Here is a 19576-nt window from a genome sequence, read left to right on the forward strand (position 1 = left end):
ACATAAAGGGAGATATCATAAGCAAATTAGAAGAACAGGAAATATATTTCCTATCAGATTCATGAATAGGAGATGAGTTTATGAACAAAAAAGAGACTGAAAGCATTGTGAGATGTAAAATGGATAATTCTGCATATATTAAATTAAAAAAGTAAAATTAATGTAGCCAAAATTAAAAGGAAAAACTTTTAGTTGGGGAAAATTTTATAGTTATTTTCTCAGAAAGAAATCTCATATCTAAACTCAATAGAAAATTTTGTCAAATATAAAAGTACATAAACTATTCCCCAACTGATAAGTGGTAAAAAGATGCAGTTTTAGATCAAGAAATCAAAGTTATATAAGATTTTATGAAAAAATGCTCTAAATCATTTTTATTGGAAAAATGCAAATGAAAACAACTCTGAGATTTGATCTCACAACTCTTAGATTGACTAAAATGATAAAAGGGCAAAATGGCAGATGTTGTAGGGGATGTGGAAAAATGTGGTTAAAACTAATATGCTGTTGGTGGAACTATGAACTGATATAACCAGTTTGGAGAGCAAGCTGAAATTATGCTCAGAGATATAAATTTGTGTATACCTTTTTACTCAGCATTCCATTAGCAGGTTCATTTCCTAAGATAGTCAGGGGAAAAGGAAAAGAACCTATATGTTCTAAGCATTTTATAGCAGTTCTCTTTGCGATGGCAAAGAACTGGAAATTGAATGGATGCTCATCAATAGGTGAATGGCTAAACAAGCTGTGGCTTAAGATTTTGATGGAATACTACTACACTGTAAGAAATGACAAGCATTTTAATTTTGGAAAAAAAAAACAGGGAAAGTACTACAGAAATTATGAAGAGCAAAATGAGCAGAGCTAAGAAAACATTATATAGAGAAAAAAATATTGTTTGAAGAATGACTATGGTCACATCCAGAGAAAGAAGTGATTAATAGAAATAAGTAAGACATAGTTTTACATATACATATATCTTTTTGTAAAATGATAACTTCTCTAATGGAGGGAGAGAAGATATGGAGTTAACCAGATATTTTAAAAATAACAAATAAATAAATTTAAACTTAAAAAAGAAAAAGTAAAGTGGATCATCTGACTCATGGTCCATTGACCCATCAACTCCACCATACAGCCTCATAATTAATGGGAAAGAAATATAAATTCAATCTGCCACTCATAAAGGATGTTATTCTTTAAATAGATATGTTATGAAGACAGCTGATTTGATTTCTCTTTTTTAGACAAATTAATCCACTCTGGATATCACTAATAACTAAAACAGCAAGAAACTGTTGCCATCAATTTAACAATGACTTAAAATTCCTTATAATAAAAGCTAGCATTTTTATGGTAGCTACATTGTACAGGGTATAAAATGCCCGTTCTAGGGTCAGGAAAACTCCTCTCCCTGAGTTCAAATTTGATATTAGACACTAGTTATGTGACTCTGGGCAAGTCATTTATATTTATTTGCCTTGGTTTCCTCATCCGTAAAATGAACTAAAGAAGGAAATGGCAAACCCCTCCAGTATCTTTATCAAGAAATCCTCAAATTGGGTTAGAAAGAATTGTGCATGAATGAAAAATGACTGAATAAGCATTTATATAGCACTATAAAGTTTCCAAAATCCTATGCATATGTGATCTCATTGGATTCTCACAGCTCCATGAGGCAGTTGTTATTATTATTTAAATTTATTTATGAGGATGCTAAGACTAAGCAAGGCTGAGTGACTTGCCCAGGGTTGTTTTTCTTTGTTTTCTGAGATGGAGTCTTCCCTCAAATATGTGAACTTTGATCCTGATCCTCTATTTCTAACCAGGGATGAACTGTCTTTCCTTAAGCAATTTGGTAGACCACTTGCTCCCAACTCATACTCGGGGGGTACACCATATTGGTGTCAAATTTAGTATGGACACCCTCTCAGGTTCTGCTCCTTGTAGCACAGAACTCCCAAGCTCAAGGAATCTATCAGCCTCAGACACCTATAGTAGGAAGGATTATAGGACCATGACAGATCTTCCTGGCTCAAAGTCCATTGATCTAGATTGTGCCACCTACTTGCCTAAGAATAATAGTAAAATAGTGGATGTGGAGACAAAAAATGTTTGAAATTTCCTATCAAATAAAAGATCTTAATTGAATATATATTTTGCAAATAACTGATGGTAAAAATGGCTAATTAGGGATAATGGGCTACAAAACAGAGAGTACTTTGTTAAAGTTTATGGAATTCAATTGAATTGATTTTATTTAGAACAGATAATAGCTGAATAGGATTAAATGAACCTTAAATGAGGAAAGTTTACTGAACAAAAAGGAGAGAGAGAGAACTTGGAAATGGCAGTGGATAACAAAATGTATGGGATCTCCCTGGCTCAAAGTGTTGCATAAGTTATAATAGAAATAAGATTCAGTCTCTGTATTTCTTGGCATTTCTGTCTAAACTAATGTTCATTTTGTTAAAATGTCAAAGCAAGGCTGAAAATATATTCATGTAAATTTACAGCTTAAATGGTACCACTCTATTATTTTAAAACCAATGCAATTTGTATGAAGAGTTGGAAAGACAGAAGTAGTCATTTTAATCTAGCATCATAGTAATGTTACATGGAATTCATAAAAATATTGGTGTAAGCTCAACAAGGAGCATAGTCATATACTTGATTCTTGAGATAATATCCATCAAAAGTGGTTTGGAAAGGCTATAAGTACCTGAAGGGAAAGACAAGTTTTAAAATTTCTTTAAATCTCTAGCTCTTAGCTCTAGTGTCTTAGGACAATGTCCTGTATGCAATTAATAATTTAATCAACAAAAATTTCTTAAGCATCTGCTATACATCAGATCCTCTATTAGATTCTGGGGCTACAAAGACAAAATTAAAACATTTTTTATTCTCAACAAATTTATATTCTATTGAATTGAATTCACACCTCAGACACTTACTAACTGTGTGACCCTGGGCAAGTCATTTAACCTCTCTGTTCCTCTGTTTCAATATCTGTAAAACAAGAGGGAATTGGACTCAAAGACACCTAAAAGCTCTTTTCTGGCTCTAACTTTGTCATGAGCATGTATGTAGGTGTTGTTACAATTAAAAATGATAAAGACTGATATAAATATAGAAATTAATAGTTTAATTAAAGCCATGGCCATGCTGGTAAAATATATATAAGAATGCGCCTATCTTTTATATTTACCATCAGAGCCCAACTTCTAGCCAGCCCTTAGGAAGGTCAAGAGGCCTTACTTTCAGTTTTCCTCCCATTTAAACTGTCCTATGCGTGGGGACACCTGCTTCCCCACGCCCAAGGAACCAGAAACCAGAAACCCGTTGGACCATGGGAAATGTAGTTTGATAGTCCCCACATGTCCATAGAAAATATATATATACTTTTAAATGGCATCTCCCAAATTCCAATTATACAATGTGTGCATAAAGAACAATCCAATAAACATTTATTAAGTATTTACTATGTATCAGGCATTGTATTAAGAGTTGAGAATACAATTATTAAAATCTAAGTATATGTAGAATTAGACAAAATGCAAAAGGAGCTAGGAAAGAAAGGGAAGTGAGGTGGAATAGGTATGACACCTAGGGGTAACTTTATCTGTAGAGTTCAAACAAAGATCAGCAGTACCTGTAGGGTGGAGTGACCCCAGAAGTCCAGTTTCTGCCCTGGGGAGTATTTTGTTATGCTAATTCTGGCCCTCCAATCAGAGTGGTGAGGAAAAAGAAGGACATGGTGTCAGTCAAGCTTTAGTTAGAATCTAGGTGATGAAACTGGGCCACTAAAATACCATTGGCAGAACTGCTAACTAATGCAAACATTCTAGAGAGTAATATAGAACTAGGTCCAAAGGTCCATAAAACTATGCATACCCTTTGAGCCAGAAATACAACCCTGGGTCTAAAAAGCAAAGAGCCCAGAGGCAAGGGGAAAGGACCCACTTGTACCTAAATATTTTTTAGCAGCTCTTTTTGAAATGATGAAAAATTGGGAAGTGAGGAGTAGTCCGTCATTTGGGAAATGTATGAAAAAGTTGTGGTATATGGTTGTAATAGAATACTATTGTACCATAAGAAATAATGAATAAGATGATTCCAGAAAAACCTGGAAAGACTTATATGAACTGATGTAAATAGAAGTGAGCAGAACCAGAAGAATAATGTTTAGAGTAACAAAAATATTATACAATAATAAACTATGAAGGCCTAAGCCGTTATCAGCAAAGCAAATTTCCAAGATAACCACAAGGGACTCATGATGAAAATGTTATCTACAGTTAAAAAAAGGAACTGTTGGAATATGAATGCATATCAAAGCAAGCCCTCTTCCATTTTATTTTGTCCATGATGTTTTTATTGTATGTGTGACAAATGTTCTCTATTACAACATGAGCAATATGGAAATAAATATTACATGAAAGTATTGCTATATACCTATATTAGACTATTTACTGCCTCTGGGGTATAGGGGAAGCAAGCAAGGTGAAATTCAGAATCCTAAAATGTCAGAAAACAATTGTAAAAAATTGTTTCCATATGTAACTGAAAAAATTAATATTTTTTTAAAAAGAAGCTAGGTAATGAGATTAGTGATGATAAATGAGCTTGATCTGAAAAAGACACCTTCCATGGAAGAGCAGCAAATTAGTTTAGAGAAGAGGTCATTAGCAGAGGGAGCAATCAAGAAAGGCTCATAGAAAGTACTTGAGATGAGTCTTGAAGGAATTAAGGAATGCTATTACAGAGTTGAAGAATAAGGAAATACATTACAGGCATAGGGGTCAGCCAGTACAAAGTGTTAGAGATAAAAATCAGAGAATCATAAATGAAGAACAATAATAAAGCCTGTTTGCCCAAGAGTAAAGGAGAAGTAATGTATAATAGGACTAGAAAGGTAGATTGGGGCTACATTATAAAACCCAGAGCAGGTATTTTCAATATTTATTTCTTGTTGCTGATCCAAATGAGTTACTTATATGCTATTATTCAAATATATATGAGTGGTCATAATCCTCTTCTTCCAAGATGCTATTAAGCAAATGCTATTAGAGAACATATGGCTTTCTTGAATGAAAATCATACATGTCTATTTCAAAAGGCAACAGGAAGACATTCAACATAATTATATGTCTAATGGTAGGTTACGAAGTTCAATAGAATCAAAATAACAAAAGACACAACAGAAATTTAAAATAACAGTAGATTTTCAAGGTGAAAAATATGGAAAAGAGTTGAGGAAATAGATGAACAATTTTAAGGTATTGGGTGGACAGTAATGAACTGGGAGGCAGAAGATATGTTTGCTATTCCTGAGCCCAGCACTGAGTAACAAACTCAATTCTGGTGAAGTCAATTGATATTCAAGCAGGAAGAGTTCACCTTTTCTTAACCCTCCATTTCCAGATAAAAGAACTGAGATTCTACTCAATATTATTATATAGCCTCAATGTTTCTTCATGTTTTTATCTATAAAATCTAGTTGTTTTATTCATGAAACATAAGATTTATCTATGGAGATATTAAAAAACAATTCAAAAGACATTTTAAAAACCATATAAGCAATGGGCAACAATAAGAAAAAATTATATGACTATCAATTCTGATTTTCATTTGATTTGTGTTCTATGTAAAGTAGTGGTTGTGATTATGAATGTGAAATTGTCTTATTAGGAAAGACCTATATGAAATTATGAAGAGCAAAATGGGCAGAGCCAAAAGAACATTATATACAGCAACAGAAATAGTTTCTGGAGAATGATGCACATGTCTATCTCCAGAGGAAGAATTGATAAATAGAAATAAGACATAGTTTTATATATACACATCCCTTTATGCCAAATGATGCCTTCTATAATGGGGTAGGGGAGAGAAGAGAGTGTTAAATGAATATCTTAATATCTTAAATGTTACAAATTAACAAATTGAAATAGTTTTTTTAAACTATGAAATATACAAAGTAACAATGAATTAGAAGAGTTATAGGCAAGATTCAGGACAAAGTTATTGGAGAAGCTGAAATGGTAGGTACTCAACAGAGAAATGATAGTTATTGAACAAATTGTGACATTAAAGAAAAGGGACTTTTGATCCATCAGAAAAGGTGGAACATGAATGAAGATTAAAAAAAAACTTAAAAAATAAAGGGTGAATGGAAATAAGTCTTGATTGATGACACATGTTAAAACCAGTGGAAATGCGCATTGGCTATGGGGGATGGTTAAAGGGGGGTGAAGGGGAAAGTAAAAACATGAATCATGTAACCATGGAAAGTTTTTCTAAAAAATAAAATATTTAAATCTTAAAAAAATAAAGGGTGAATCAAAGTCCTCAAATGAATGAGCAGAATCAACACAGGCTGTAGGTTAAAGAATCTTGACAAGGAACAATATGAATAATCTCTGTATTTAAAAAGCTCATTTATAAACAAATAGGAGCACAGAATTTAGAGGTATAAGTGATCCTGAGAGCATCAAGTTCCACTCTCTCGTGTTTCCTATGAAGAAACTTGGGCCCAGAAAGGAAAAGCCCAATTTAAAAAAGTAAACAGAAAAGTATGGTGTTAGATGATGGCCAGAAAAAATTGTAGGAGCTAAGAAACATGAATAATTGAATCTTTAAAATAAGTGTTATGACAAAATAGTACCTTGACATTCCTTATTGCTGGTTAGCTGGAAGCCACTGGGACAAGTACATTCATAAGAACCTTCTGTATTTGTGCAGTCTCCTCCCTGGCAAACACTGCTGTCCTCCAAACACTCATTGATATCTGAAATCCAATCAATGTCCAAAACAATTTATAATGAAATACAATAACAATGGGAATTTTTGACATTTGTTACTTTATATTTAAATCCAAAAATTAAGTAAATCATAACGCATGTGTAATTTATATAATGTGATTATTGGATAAGTGGATCAGAGTGCTTCATTTTGGGGATCTTCCTATATAAATAATGATATCCCTCATTGGGTAGATTTTCTTTTCTTTTAAAACTATCACTGCAGTTTCTGTTAATGAAGAAGAAATAGAATATCAAGTCAAGCTTACCTAACTAATAATGGCTAACCACTTCACATAATTTATGGCAATGATTTTTATATTTTAATATCTTGGATCAATTAATCAAGAAATATCTTGAATACAATGTAATATGCATCAGAAGCAACAAAAAGAAATATTAAGACATTAATACCCAGAGTTTAAAAGCCTCACATTTCAGCTGGAAAAAATATAATTATAATTCAAAAATAAATAGTAATTTAATATGACAATAGAAGAGATAAAAGTATTAACAATTAATGGTACAGATATTTGGTAATGTCCTATTCAGTACTCTAGTCAAGACTGCGCATAGAATTTTCTGTTCAATTCTGGATACTACACTGTGTAAAAGATATTGGAGAACTGCAGAGAGTTTAGAGTAGAGCAACTAGAACTATGAAAGGCACTGAGTCCAATGCCATAAAAGTATTAGAAGAAAAAAAATCTTTAGATATTTAAACCAGCGAGAAGAAAATTCATGAGGATCATGGTAACTGTTTTTGTATTCTTAAATAATCTAGATCTGAGGTAAGGGAAAACTTGATAGCAATTAGAGGTGCCCAAGAATGGAACCCTCCTAATACAAAGCAGCTTAGGGGAAGCTTAATGGAAATAAGATTGAGACCTAGTACTAGCACTACAGTAATTTTTTTAAATGATGTTTAGAAATCACTTGGTCTTTTAGAGCTTCAATTTTAACTATAAAAAAGGTAATTTGGTCTAGCTGATCTCTGAAGTCCCTCTTATAATTCTAAAATTGTATCTAGAATCCAGGTTCCACAGTCAAGTCCTCACCTTCACAATGATCTCCAAGAGCAGATGCTCTGTAACCCTGATCACATATGCACCTGAAAGATCCTTCTGTATTTCTACATTGTCCATTTGTGCATAGATGGCGGTGCTGGCATTCATCAATATCTGTGAATCAAAATTAAACCTATAAGGCAATGCTTTAAAATATTTTTATCATTCATATAAAGAAACAATATATTTTAGAAATTGTTCTACTGAGCATCTGATAATTCAACTTGCAATTTTTAGTGGCTACCTTCTGTTAATTGAAATCTCCTAAGGAAAAAAAATCTATAGGAACTCAACATTTGTATTCTCAAAATATTATTACTGATATAGGATTTTGCATCTAACCAAACTGTTCATACAAGAAGTGATAAGTAACTAATTGCCTGTTTTCTAACAATTCCAATCTCCAATCATCAATTTACCATGGATATCCTTAACTTTTATTATTCTACTGCTTTTTAATAGAACCTGGTATCCCTGATTCTTAAAAGTCATATCATTTATTTCTTATATTTTCTTTCCATTAATTCACTTTGCTTCCACTCCAATTACCCTTAATAATGGCATGGGAGGGTGGGGGGAGCTGTGTGGCGCTGGGTGGCTCAGTGGATTGAGAATCAGGCTTAGAGACAAGAGGTCCTAGGTTCAAATCTGGCCTCAGACACTTCCTAGATGTGTGACCCTAATACAGTGTGCTGCAAACAACAAGAACACTGTACCTATTGACTGACTGATTTTCTTTACAAGATGAAAGGGAATATTTTATTTCTGTCAGTAGTCTGGGTACTTTCAAAACCTCATTCAAAACACCACCTCCCCAAGAAACCTTCTATAATTAACTCCTCTCATTTCTCTGAGTCCCCTCAGCACTTCTGTACTGTTTTCCTAAACTAACATTTTGTAAATATTTCATATTGCTCATTTTTATTTTTCTAACTCTATCTTAAACTCCTTAAAGAAAGGAATCCATAATTTTATGGCTTTATAGCAAGTATCTTTGCCTAACTCTACTGAATGTAACGGCTCTACATAAAATAGATGTTCAACTCATTAACAAACAGGACTAAGTCAAGAATTGAGCGATAGGAAAATGTTTATTAAGTGCCAAGGATTATGGGAAGTCAAGCCCTCAAGGAGCTTATGCTTTCTGGAGTCTTGAATGGAAATACAGGTTTATCATTTGCTTAACTGAGCAGTACTTAGAACAATTCGATTTCTTTGGGTTTCAGTTTGACATTTATAGAACATCTATAAAGACTCTGCGTGTCTTTATATATTATATTTGCATGCTCTCATATAATCCCATCAATAGAGTATAAGCTCCATGAAATCATGGATCCCTTCATTTTCTTATTGTTCTGTCCTTGGCCCAAAGCACAGTGCTAGGCATAGTACACACTTAATAAATGTTTGTTAACTGATTAATGAGATGAAAAATTCAGTTCCTTAAAATTCCAAGATAAAATATCAAACTATAATCTGTAATTGTGATCCATAGTATGTTCTGCTAAAAATGCATATATATATACATATATATATATACATATATATAGTGCCTTTTAGCGGATTAATTTTAATTCTTTATATATACTAAATTTTTATATCTAGAACACTGCTTTTCTCAATTCCAGATACTTTTGAAAAATACAAAACCATCCAAAGCTTTCTAAGAGCAATATTACCCACATTTAAGGCTTTCTTACTATTGTGATGTTTATAATGTCTTCTTGCAAATGGAGGAGCTCAATTGACCTCTGTACAGCTTTGTGTCTATATGAGGCTTTTCAGAAGATCCATAATTCTGTTAAGCTCTATTAATATACTTGTGCTATATTCTCACCTTCACACTGGTCTTTTGCCGCGGACAGATGATATCCTTTTTCACAGGTACACTTGAATGATCCTTCTGTGTTTTTGCACTGTCCATGTGTACAAAGGTTACCATGCTGGCATTCATCAATATCTATAAATAAAGAGACAGATAAATATTTTAAACTAGACTGGCTAAATATTTTAATCATTTAATTAGTAGCTAGTCAGACCACAAATGCTCTCTATCTACTTCTTCCAAGTCAAGCTCAGAACTTGGGACCTATGCCACAGTCTAGAGTCCCCTTAAAGAATGTAAAAAAAAAAAAGAAATCTCAAGAGGATCCTAATTTCTCTGCCAATCTTTCTGCCTCTGAGAAAACAGAAATCTGACATCCTTCTGAATGATGGCACAAAGTATATTCAAACTTTATGTCTTCAGTACATACTATTTTGTATACTATACTGCAGAAAAGAAGTTAGCAATTAATCCAGTGTCCCATGTTTCACACAATGTGTGACACACAAGTAGATGTTTACAAATGTTTACTTTCTGACCAAAATATAAAGTTTCTGTTTACTATTCCCAAAAAAATTAAAGGCAAGCCTGATACAATTAAATCAAGTGAAAAATCTGTATCATCACATTTACAGAAACTCTATAATGTACAGAAAGAAAATAGGTCAAAAATGTTCAATAGAATATATTAGATACTAAAGACAGAAGAGAGAAGGCAATGGGCACAAAAGTAGCATTGGCAAGCAGTTCTAGAACTCAGGAAATGCAATGAAAGGCAGAAATTTCAGAAACATGAAGAGGCCAAAAAAACATGTAGGAATAAAGAAAACAGGATAGTAAAAGGAAGAAACAGGATAGTGAATACTGGAAACATAAGGAAAACTGGGTTAGGAAGGTGAACAGAAATTTCTGTTTTATTCTGAAATAAAGAGTCAAAATAGGAGATATAAAAGGGAGATTTTATATCCATATTATTCATTTTTGAAAGTGAATAATCTTATAAAACCCAAACCTCAAAACGTATATACCCAAATAAATAAGTGATAAATCATGTTTTCGTCTCCATCAATTCTAACAGTTCTTCCTCTAGAAATGGATAGCATTCTTTTTCATAAATCCTTCAGAATTGTCCTGGATCATTCATTGTATTGCTATTAGTTGCAAAGTATATCCTATTTGTTCATTCCATAATACTGCTGTTCCCATGTACACTGTTTTCCTAGATCTGCTTATTTCATTCTGCATCAGTTCATGTAGGTCTTTCCAGCTCTTTCTGGAATTATCCTGTTCATCATTCTTTATAACACAATAGCATTCCATCAACATCATATACCATAATTTGTTCAGCCATTCCACAGCTAAAGGATATCCCTTTAGTTTCTAATTCTTTGCCACCACAAAAGAGCAACTATAAATATTTTTGTACAAACAAGTCTTTCCCCATTAAAAAAATATCTTTGGGATACAGACTAATAGTAGTATTACTAGATGAAAAGGTATGCATTTTTATAGCCCTTTGGGCATAATTCCATATTGCCCTCCAGAATGGTTGTATCAGTTTACAACTCCACCAGTAATGAACTATTGTCCCAATTCTGCCACAGTCCATCTAACATTTATTATAAAAGGAAAATGAGTCCACTTTTAAAGAGAAAAGGGGAAAATAAGAAAATATGACTCGTATGAGGAAGGCTACAAAAATACAAGGGAAAAAAAGAGAAATTATTTAATAGGGGAAACCACAAACAAAGTTGCCTTTCTTAATAATGGCAATGTTCTCTTCATCTTTCTTGGTAAGAGGAAGAGAGAAAAACTAGGACCTTTTTTCCTGTATGTCTATATTACTGGAAAGCTTCCTTTTGTTTTAGGACCTTATATCACCTCTATAGTGCATAGTAGAGCTATCTCTTCTGTAATGTGGAGAAAAACAGTAATGCAAAAAAAGTTTAAGGTATGAAAGAAAGGAGTTGAAGGAATTAACTTTATAAGTCTTCAATTTTCACAGTTAAACATGATCACAGAATCATTTATAGATATAGGGTTAGAAGGGAACTTGGAAATCATCTCACCTTTCTGAGGTGGAGAAGTTAAGTGACAACCAAAGTCACAAAGGTGACAAGACAAATAACCTTCATACACTGCTTTAAGGTTTGCAAAGCCCATTACATGTGTAACTTCATTTGATTCTCACAATAACCCTATGATATAGGGCACTATCATCTACATTTTATGCATAGGGAAACTTGGGATTCTAAAATTGAGACTTGTCCAAGGTCACACGTATAATAGGTTATCTGAGGGAGGTTTTCCTGAATATTTCCTGAATAGAAACCTCAGTATTCTATTCACTTCACCAATGAGTTGATCCAGGGCCAGTATTTGAACCTAGGTTCTCTGACTTTATAACTTTATGACACTTTTTTTGTCAGAATGATGAACTCAAAGGTTGTTCCTTTTTTTCTAAATTTAGGGATTGAGGGTGGGCTAAGTAGGAAGAGAAAAGATTTGGAATAGTACCTATGGTGACTGATATGAGTAAAAGTATGATCTAGAAGCATCAAAGGCACATAAGAGATCATACACTATTAATCTGTAATGGGCAAAATCTGCTTGATTATTTTTTAAGTCTTTGCCATGACACTGAGTAACTTTAAAGAGCTGTGAGACTGAATGATAGGATCACCAAATTTAGAACCAGAAGAGTCATAAATTAGCTATTTAGTCCAACCATACCTCTGCTCTCAAAATTTCTACTACTGTATATCCAATAAGTGTTCACAAACCTTTGTTAGAAGACTTCTGAAGTGTTTAGGGGGACCATTATCTCCTTACACAATCCATCGCACTTTTGAATATCCCTATTTGTTAATAAATTTTCTTCCAAATACTTTAAGATAGCTATCATGCCCTACCTTGGGTCTTCTATTCTCCAGACCAAACATTCCAAGTTTCTTCAACAAATACTTTATAGAAAAGAAAAAAAACCTCAGGGCCCTTTATCATCTGAAAGAATCTCTGAATGGGGATATTTCCATAAAGATTAGAATTTGAAAATCTGGACTGGTAAGAGGTCAGAGATAGTGGAGTAGCAGGCAAAACACCAAAGGGAGTGACTATGAGATCTAAGCTAAATATGAAGACAAGTGAAGCAAAAGTGGAAAAGCTGGGCTACTACATTAAGGATGCAATGATGGACCTATCAAAATATGATAAGGCAAAGAATGAGTTTAAGAATAATTTTAAACACCTCTCTGACATACTTATTCTGTTGCCTTCAGGAGCCTTGTATATTAAATAACAAAGAATATCATGTTCACTTTTAGGACACATTCTATGTAAAACTAGTTGTTACCTCAAGAATCTATTAAAATGCATATTAAGTCAAGTAGTTGGGTTAGGTGCCATGTTATCTGAAAATAATTTGAGTCTTTCTGGTCTTTTTTCTTTAATTTTCTATGAAAGAAGAAACCGCAAATATTCCCATATGAAGATATTTACCAGGGGGAATAAACCCACAGTTCCAATATTCTCAGAACATGACAAACCACTTAAAATTTATATTGAAACAACTATGGAAAGTAATTTATTATAAGCAAAGGTACATATTTAGAATAGCCTAAAACAGTAATGGTGAATCTATGGCACGAATGCCAAAAAGGGAATGCAAAGCCCTCTCTGTGGACATGCCTGCAGTCACCTGCAAGAATTCCTTACTAGAAAGTCAGAGAGACTCAGGTCAGATATATTCCCCTCCCCCTCTCCAGGTACCTGAAGATATTCCTCACTTTACCCACCCCTCTCCCCAGCAGCTCAATGGTTGAACTTCCTCCTTCTTCTGACTGCGATAAGAAGGGAACCGGGGGAGAGTGGAGGTGAATTAAGGGGAGCAGGGCATGGCACTTGGTCTCTGGGGGTGGGGGGGACAGGCACAGAGCTCAGTCTGGGGGATGTGGTGGAGGTGGGTCCTGGAACTCCATCTCTAAAAGGCTCACCATCACAGGCCTAAAGCAATTTATTATCTTGAAATGGTGATCTATAAGCCTGGTAAATAACTAAAAAATTAGGATCTTAATTGCAGGGATAAAAATTATTTTTCAATGTATAGGTTTTATAAGATCCAAAGACAAAAGAAAGCTTTCCAATGACATAGACATGCAAGAGAAAGGGGCCTGATTTTTCTTTCTTTCTCTTACCAAGAAAGATCATCATCAAAAGAAGCAACTTTTTCATGCCACTAGGGTTTCATTCAGAACATTATTATTAGAGTGAAGGAGTTAATTTGCCACCCCAGGTACTAAACATTCTCCCAAAAAATCTCTGGGCCAGAAAGGAAATTCAGCTCATCTTCCTTATTTCTCAAACAAAAATTATTCACATTTTCCCCCCAAGAACACTCTTGAATAGAATTTATTTTAAAATCATAAAATATCTGAGTAGTTCATGGCAACTATTAAAATATATTTATGTTTTCTCTTAGGCAAACTAAGACAAATACATACTGTGTTTAATGAAGAAAAGTTTCCACTTTCAAGATAAAGTATTACCAAAGCACTCAATAGGCAAGCATATCTATTCAAACTCAGTAAGTCTTAGAGCTAGAGGAAACCACAGTTTTCTGTAATAATCTCTAGCTCTGCTAGACCTCTGATAAGTAGTCATCTAGGTCTGAATGAATGAATGTATGAAAAAAGGCATCTATTAAGCACTTAACATATACTTAGCACTGTGAAGTGCACCCGGAAGACATTCAAGGAAAGAGGGACTCATCAAACATTATGGTAGCCTATTCCACTTTTTGACAACTCCAATTAGGGAGTTTTTTTAGGCTGAGTTGAAATTTAACAGTCTGCCTATCACAAGCAAAAAAAAGCCAAGTACTGCTTTTGTATGACATCCTACCAAATTCTTGGAAAAATAATTCATATTATCCTAATTCTTTTTTTTCTTCCACAGGTTAATCATTCCAAATTTCTTCAAATGATTCTCTAATTTATCAATGTTCTTTCAAAGATTAGACAACCAAAAATAAATTTAGGAACCCAGATGTGGTTTCACTAAGCACAAAATACAGCATGACTATCACCTGTCTTGTTCTGGACACTGTCTCTCTTAAAGCAATCTAATGGCTTATAGTTCAATATAATGCTTATAATGCAAAGGTCTGTAATTTTGGAGCTATGTCAACAACATCCATCAACATGTTTCATGGACCATCTCACTTAGTAAATGGTCACCAAGTGTGGCTCTGGCCCTCAAATTAATGAAAACGTAACAGAATTTTAGAGATAGATGCATAGGGCTTCTTCTATGTATAGCCAAAAAAGAATCTCTGTCAAAACGTTTGGTTGTCCAATCCTTGAGAAAAGACTGTAAACAAAAAAAGAAGCTCTCAATGCAGCAGTATAGGTTCACCTACAAGTTTTGTTATTTTTTCCTTATATCAATGCCGAAATTTCTTTTCGGTAGAAGTCAAACTAGAAAGCAAATGGAAATGCTTCTAATTCTCAAATTCTGTGGTTATAAGAAGGACTTCATCACATTGTATTTTTTGGTTGTCATGTCACATATTTATGTTCAACTTACAGTCTCCTAAAATGATGGACTATCCCAAACCATAAAAATGACTACTTAAAAATAACCAAATTTTAAATGAAGAATTTTCATTAATATAGTTACCTTTGCATTGCTTTCTGTCAGGAGTTGGATTATAACCTCTGTGGCATGTACACATGTAAGATCCCTCAAGGTTGGAACAGCTGCCATTACTGCACACTTTTGGATCCAGACACTCGTTAATATCTTGAAGAAATACAATAGAGAATTTTTTAAAAGAGAGAAAACATTAGTAAGATTACTGATGGAAAATGCCCTCACTCAAGATTTTAGAAAATTCAGCAACTGTTTCAAAATAAAATTCTATATTAGATAACTATCTTTAGTAAGAAAGGATAGTGAAATATAATAAGTTAAAATATTTCCCTTAGAATAACTGTACCAGAATCTCCTCAAACTTAATCCAATTATATAACATAAAATTACTTTTTTCTGAACAGCTTTATAAGAGACCAACACATACTATGTTAATAAGAAAAATTAACCATTAAAAGAAAAGAGACAGATAGAAGGAGGTGCTTTTTATTTCAATTCAACATTTAATTTCTTTCCCTATCCAAGGTTTGGTGCTAGAAGCTGAGAATACCAAAAAAAAAAAATCTCTGCCCTCATGGGGTTTTTAATCTGCTAGTGTTGGAGAACTGTTCTTCAGGATGTAATTCCAGAACTGAAGAGTCAAATGGAACTGGAAGAACTCCAGGAAAAAGAGGTGAGTTCTTTGTGGCAAAGAAAGAAATACAGGAAGGAGAAGAGAAATGGAGGACCTACAAAAGGTGGATCAGGACCCTGAAAAAAGTAAGTCAAAAAGCAGTTTTGAAAAGTATTCTAATATGACTATCAGTCAAAGAGAACTCAAGTTAAAAGGATAAGCTGACCCACAATTAAGCTTACTAATGATATAGCTTAGGCAGACATCTTCACTAGAAGTAATGCCAGAGAATCTAATTTCCTACTTTAAGAGGTAAACAAAAAAATTAAGTAGTAGAGAATATATCTAAGAGCTAAATGGATGAAAATGTTATATTTATCATATGTTCTAAAGGGAGTATTTTACATCTCTAAGGTTAAAGTTTTATTTAGTTAACTCCTTTTAGTAGTTTTTAGAAAATAGTTTATCAAGATAAACTATTTTTAGAAAATAGTTTATCAAGATAAACTCAGAATGGGTGAATGACTTGAATATAAAGAAGGAAACTATAAATAAGTTAAGTGAACACAAAATAGTATACCTGTCAGATCTGTGGGAAAGGAAAGATTTTAAAACCAAGCAAAAGTTAGAGAAAATTACAAAATGTAAATTAAATGGTTTTGATTATATTAAGCTAAAAAGCTTTTGTACAAACAAAAACAACATAGTCAAAATCAGAAGGGAAACAACAAATTGGGAAAAAATCTTTATAACAAAAAACTCTGACAAGGGTCTAATCACTCAAATATACAAGGAGTTAAATCAATTGTATAAAAAATCAAGCCATTCCCCAATTGATAAATGGGCAAGAGACATGAATAGGCAATTTTCAGGTAAAGAAATCAAAAGTATCAATAAGCACATGAGAAAGTGTTCTAAATCTCTAATAACTAGAGAAATGCAAATCAAAACAACTCTGAGGTATCACCTCACACCTAGCAGATTGGCTAAAATGAAAGAAGGGGAGAGTAATGAATGTTGGAGGGGATGTGGCAAAATTGGGACATTAATGCATTGCTGGTGGAGCTGTGAACTGATCCAGCCATTCTGGCTGGCAATTTGGAATCATGCTCAAAGGGTTATAAAAGAATGCCTGCCCTTTGATCCAGCCATACCATTGCTGGGTTTGTACCCCAAAGAGATCATAGATAAACAGACTTGCACAAAAATATTTATAGCCGCGCTTTTTGTAGTGGCAAAAAACTGGAAAATGAGGGGATGTCCTTCAATTGAGGAATGGCTGAACAAACTGTGGTATATGCGGGTGATGGAATACTATTGTGCTCAAAGGAATAATAAACTGGAGGAATTCCAAGAAAATTGGAGAGACCTCCAGGAAGTGAAGCAGAGCGAAAGGAGCAGAGTGAGGAGAACATTGTACACAGAGACTGATATACTGTGGTAAAATAGAATGTAATGGACCTCTGTACCAGTAGCACTGCAATGACCCAGGACAGCTCTGAGGGATTTATGATAAAGATGCTAGCCACGTTCAGAGGAAGGACTGCAGGAGAGGAAACATATAAGATAAACAATTGCTTGAATGCATGGGCTGAGGCAGGCATGATTAAGGGTGTGGACTCGAAACGACCACATCAATGCAACTAACAACAATTTGGAAATAGACCCTGAACAAGGACACATGTTACAACCAGTGGAAACGTGCGTTGGCCATGGGTTGGGGGAGAGCGGGGGGTGAAGGGGAAAGTAGGGGCATAAAGTATGTAAACAGGTTAAAAAAGAATATTAATAAATGTTTAATAATTTGGAAAAAAAGAAAATAGTTTTTCTTAAAAAATGGTTTTTAAAAATGTTTGAGAAAGAAATTGGAGATTTATACCCAATTTCAATTTTGGGGCATTACTTCTCACTTGGATTTGCATCATTATCTCCTTTAGTAACCTCACATAGTATTCTACAAGAAAAAGTACAGAAAAAGAAAAATTCAATCCAGGGAGTAAAGAAAGAGCAAATTTAGAGTCAGAATATAAGCTGGTTGAAAACTATTTTTCATGAATTTCTTATACAACTTATACTTTTCAAAGGCATGAATAAATGGATGATATTCCATAAGCAAAGGCAAAAGGCATCAGTAATTTTGGAAAGATGAAACAATAGGAATTGTGTGTACACTGCAGCATGTGTTATTTTGTCAAGATGCCATTTCATGACCTAGGTTAACTGGCTTGGCATCAGTGCAATAAAAACAGCACTTTCAAACAGCCACTTGCTTACCCAATGTGCATCTCTATCTTTTAATATTTGGAATCCATTTTGCTGCAAGCAAAAACTAGGAGAAGGAGCCAAGAGTCAGAGCCAAAGTAAATAATGAAAACAGGACTAGCCTAGACACCATGCATGGAAATTCCAGACAGAGCAGGGAAAATATCATGTCTAGTACCTGGTTTGGTTTCAAAAATGTTAACAAGTTCAGAAATGTATGAACGGCCCTCTTTAATTATGCAGTCATTAGGCACTTATTTATTTATAGGGGAATAGTACTTGATAGCAAAAACAATTCCTAAGACCATATTTCTTTCTTATTCAGATAAATTAATGAAATCATTTTTAGGCCAGAGTTTCCAGACTCATGCATAAAGCATCAGATTTTCTGAAGTTGTCAATAGAGTCAAAGGGTCCTGACATTTCTAGTGTCTTGAAAAGACTGTTTTCCCTGCTTCTCAGAGACAGCATAGTTAGTCTCCAAGACAGGAAGATCTGGGTTCAGGTCCTTCTTCTGATATATATTGTTCACATCCTGAGTAGGGCACTTAACCTCTCAATTTGGCTTACAGAGCACTCCCAGTGCAGCTGGAATCCAATTTAAATGTAAATGGGAAATATTTGGCAAAATATAATAAAAGAGTGCATATTTAAAAACTAGATCAACATGCAACCACAGAAATTCTGATGTGTTTCTATTTGAGTCTGACCCCTATTGTAGTCAACTCCAAAAGTTGTAGACAAGGTAACTGATCATTTGCACACTACTCATAAGAGGGAGTTTTCTCATTTAGAGTTCCCTGTACTAGTGAAGTGAGAGGTACAGTCTCTATCTCATCTGACATATATACACACACATATACCAAATATGTACCATAATTTTGCCAAACTACAAATTAATAGATATATTAATTTTTTAGTTTTTAAATCTAAATGCCTAAATAGTCCCAATTGTGTTAAAGTGTATCTTTAGGAAAAACTTCATAATCTAGCATCACTAAAGAATCAACAGAAGAAAGATGCCTTAGCTGCTACTCATTAAATATGTATCTGATTAAAGTATAATAATATCAGTGTAATACTTATATATATATATATATATGCTTTGGTGCTTGCCCATCTGGGTTCTCGGGGAAAACATAAGATGGCAAACACTTTCAGAGAGTAGCCAAATACTGATAGCTTCAATCATTAGGCTTCTATCTTGTTCCTATCATTCTCCTTAATTTAGGGGGAAAGGAAAGAGGAGAAGGAAGTAGAGCAGTAGAACACAGTGGGAGTGAAGATTGGGAAATATGGCATAGCAATATGCAAAAATAGGCATAATGGAAAAATGAAATTACACAATCCAACTTATCAA

General features: G+C 33.8%; 1 protein-coding gene across 24 annotated transcripts in view; it reads right to left on the minus strand.

The window, feature by feature from the left end:
• LTBP1 (latent transforming growth factor beta binding protein 1) overlaps positions 1-19576 on the minus strand; it is a 481657-nt gene that overhangs the window by 93129 nt on the left and 368952 nt on the right. For all 24 annotated transcript variants that reach the window (XM_044663664.1, XM_044663663.1, XM_044663682.1 and 21 more), the window contains 4 exons: positions 15369-15491; positions 9705-9827; positions 7859-7981; positions 6665-6787 (listed from right to left, as the gene is read on the minus strand). In XM_044663664.1, coding sequence (XP_044519599.1) covers positions 6665-6787; positions 7859-7981; positions 9705-9827; positions 15369-15491 — 492 coding nt within the window. The remainder of the gene's footprint in view (positions 1-6664; positions 6788-7858; positions 7982-9704; positions 9828-15368; positions 15492-19576) is intronic.

Source organism: Gracilinanus agilis, chromosome 2 (genome assembly GCF_016433145.1).
Source record: "Gracilinanus agilis isolate LMUSP501 chromosome 2, AgileGrace, whole genome shotgun sequence".
NCBI lineage: Eukaryota > Metazoa > Chordata > Mammalia > Didelphimorphia > Didelphidae > Gracilinanus > Gracilinanus agilis.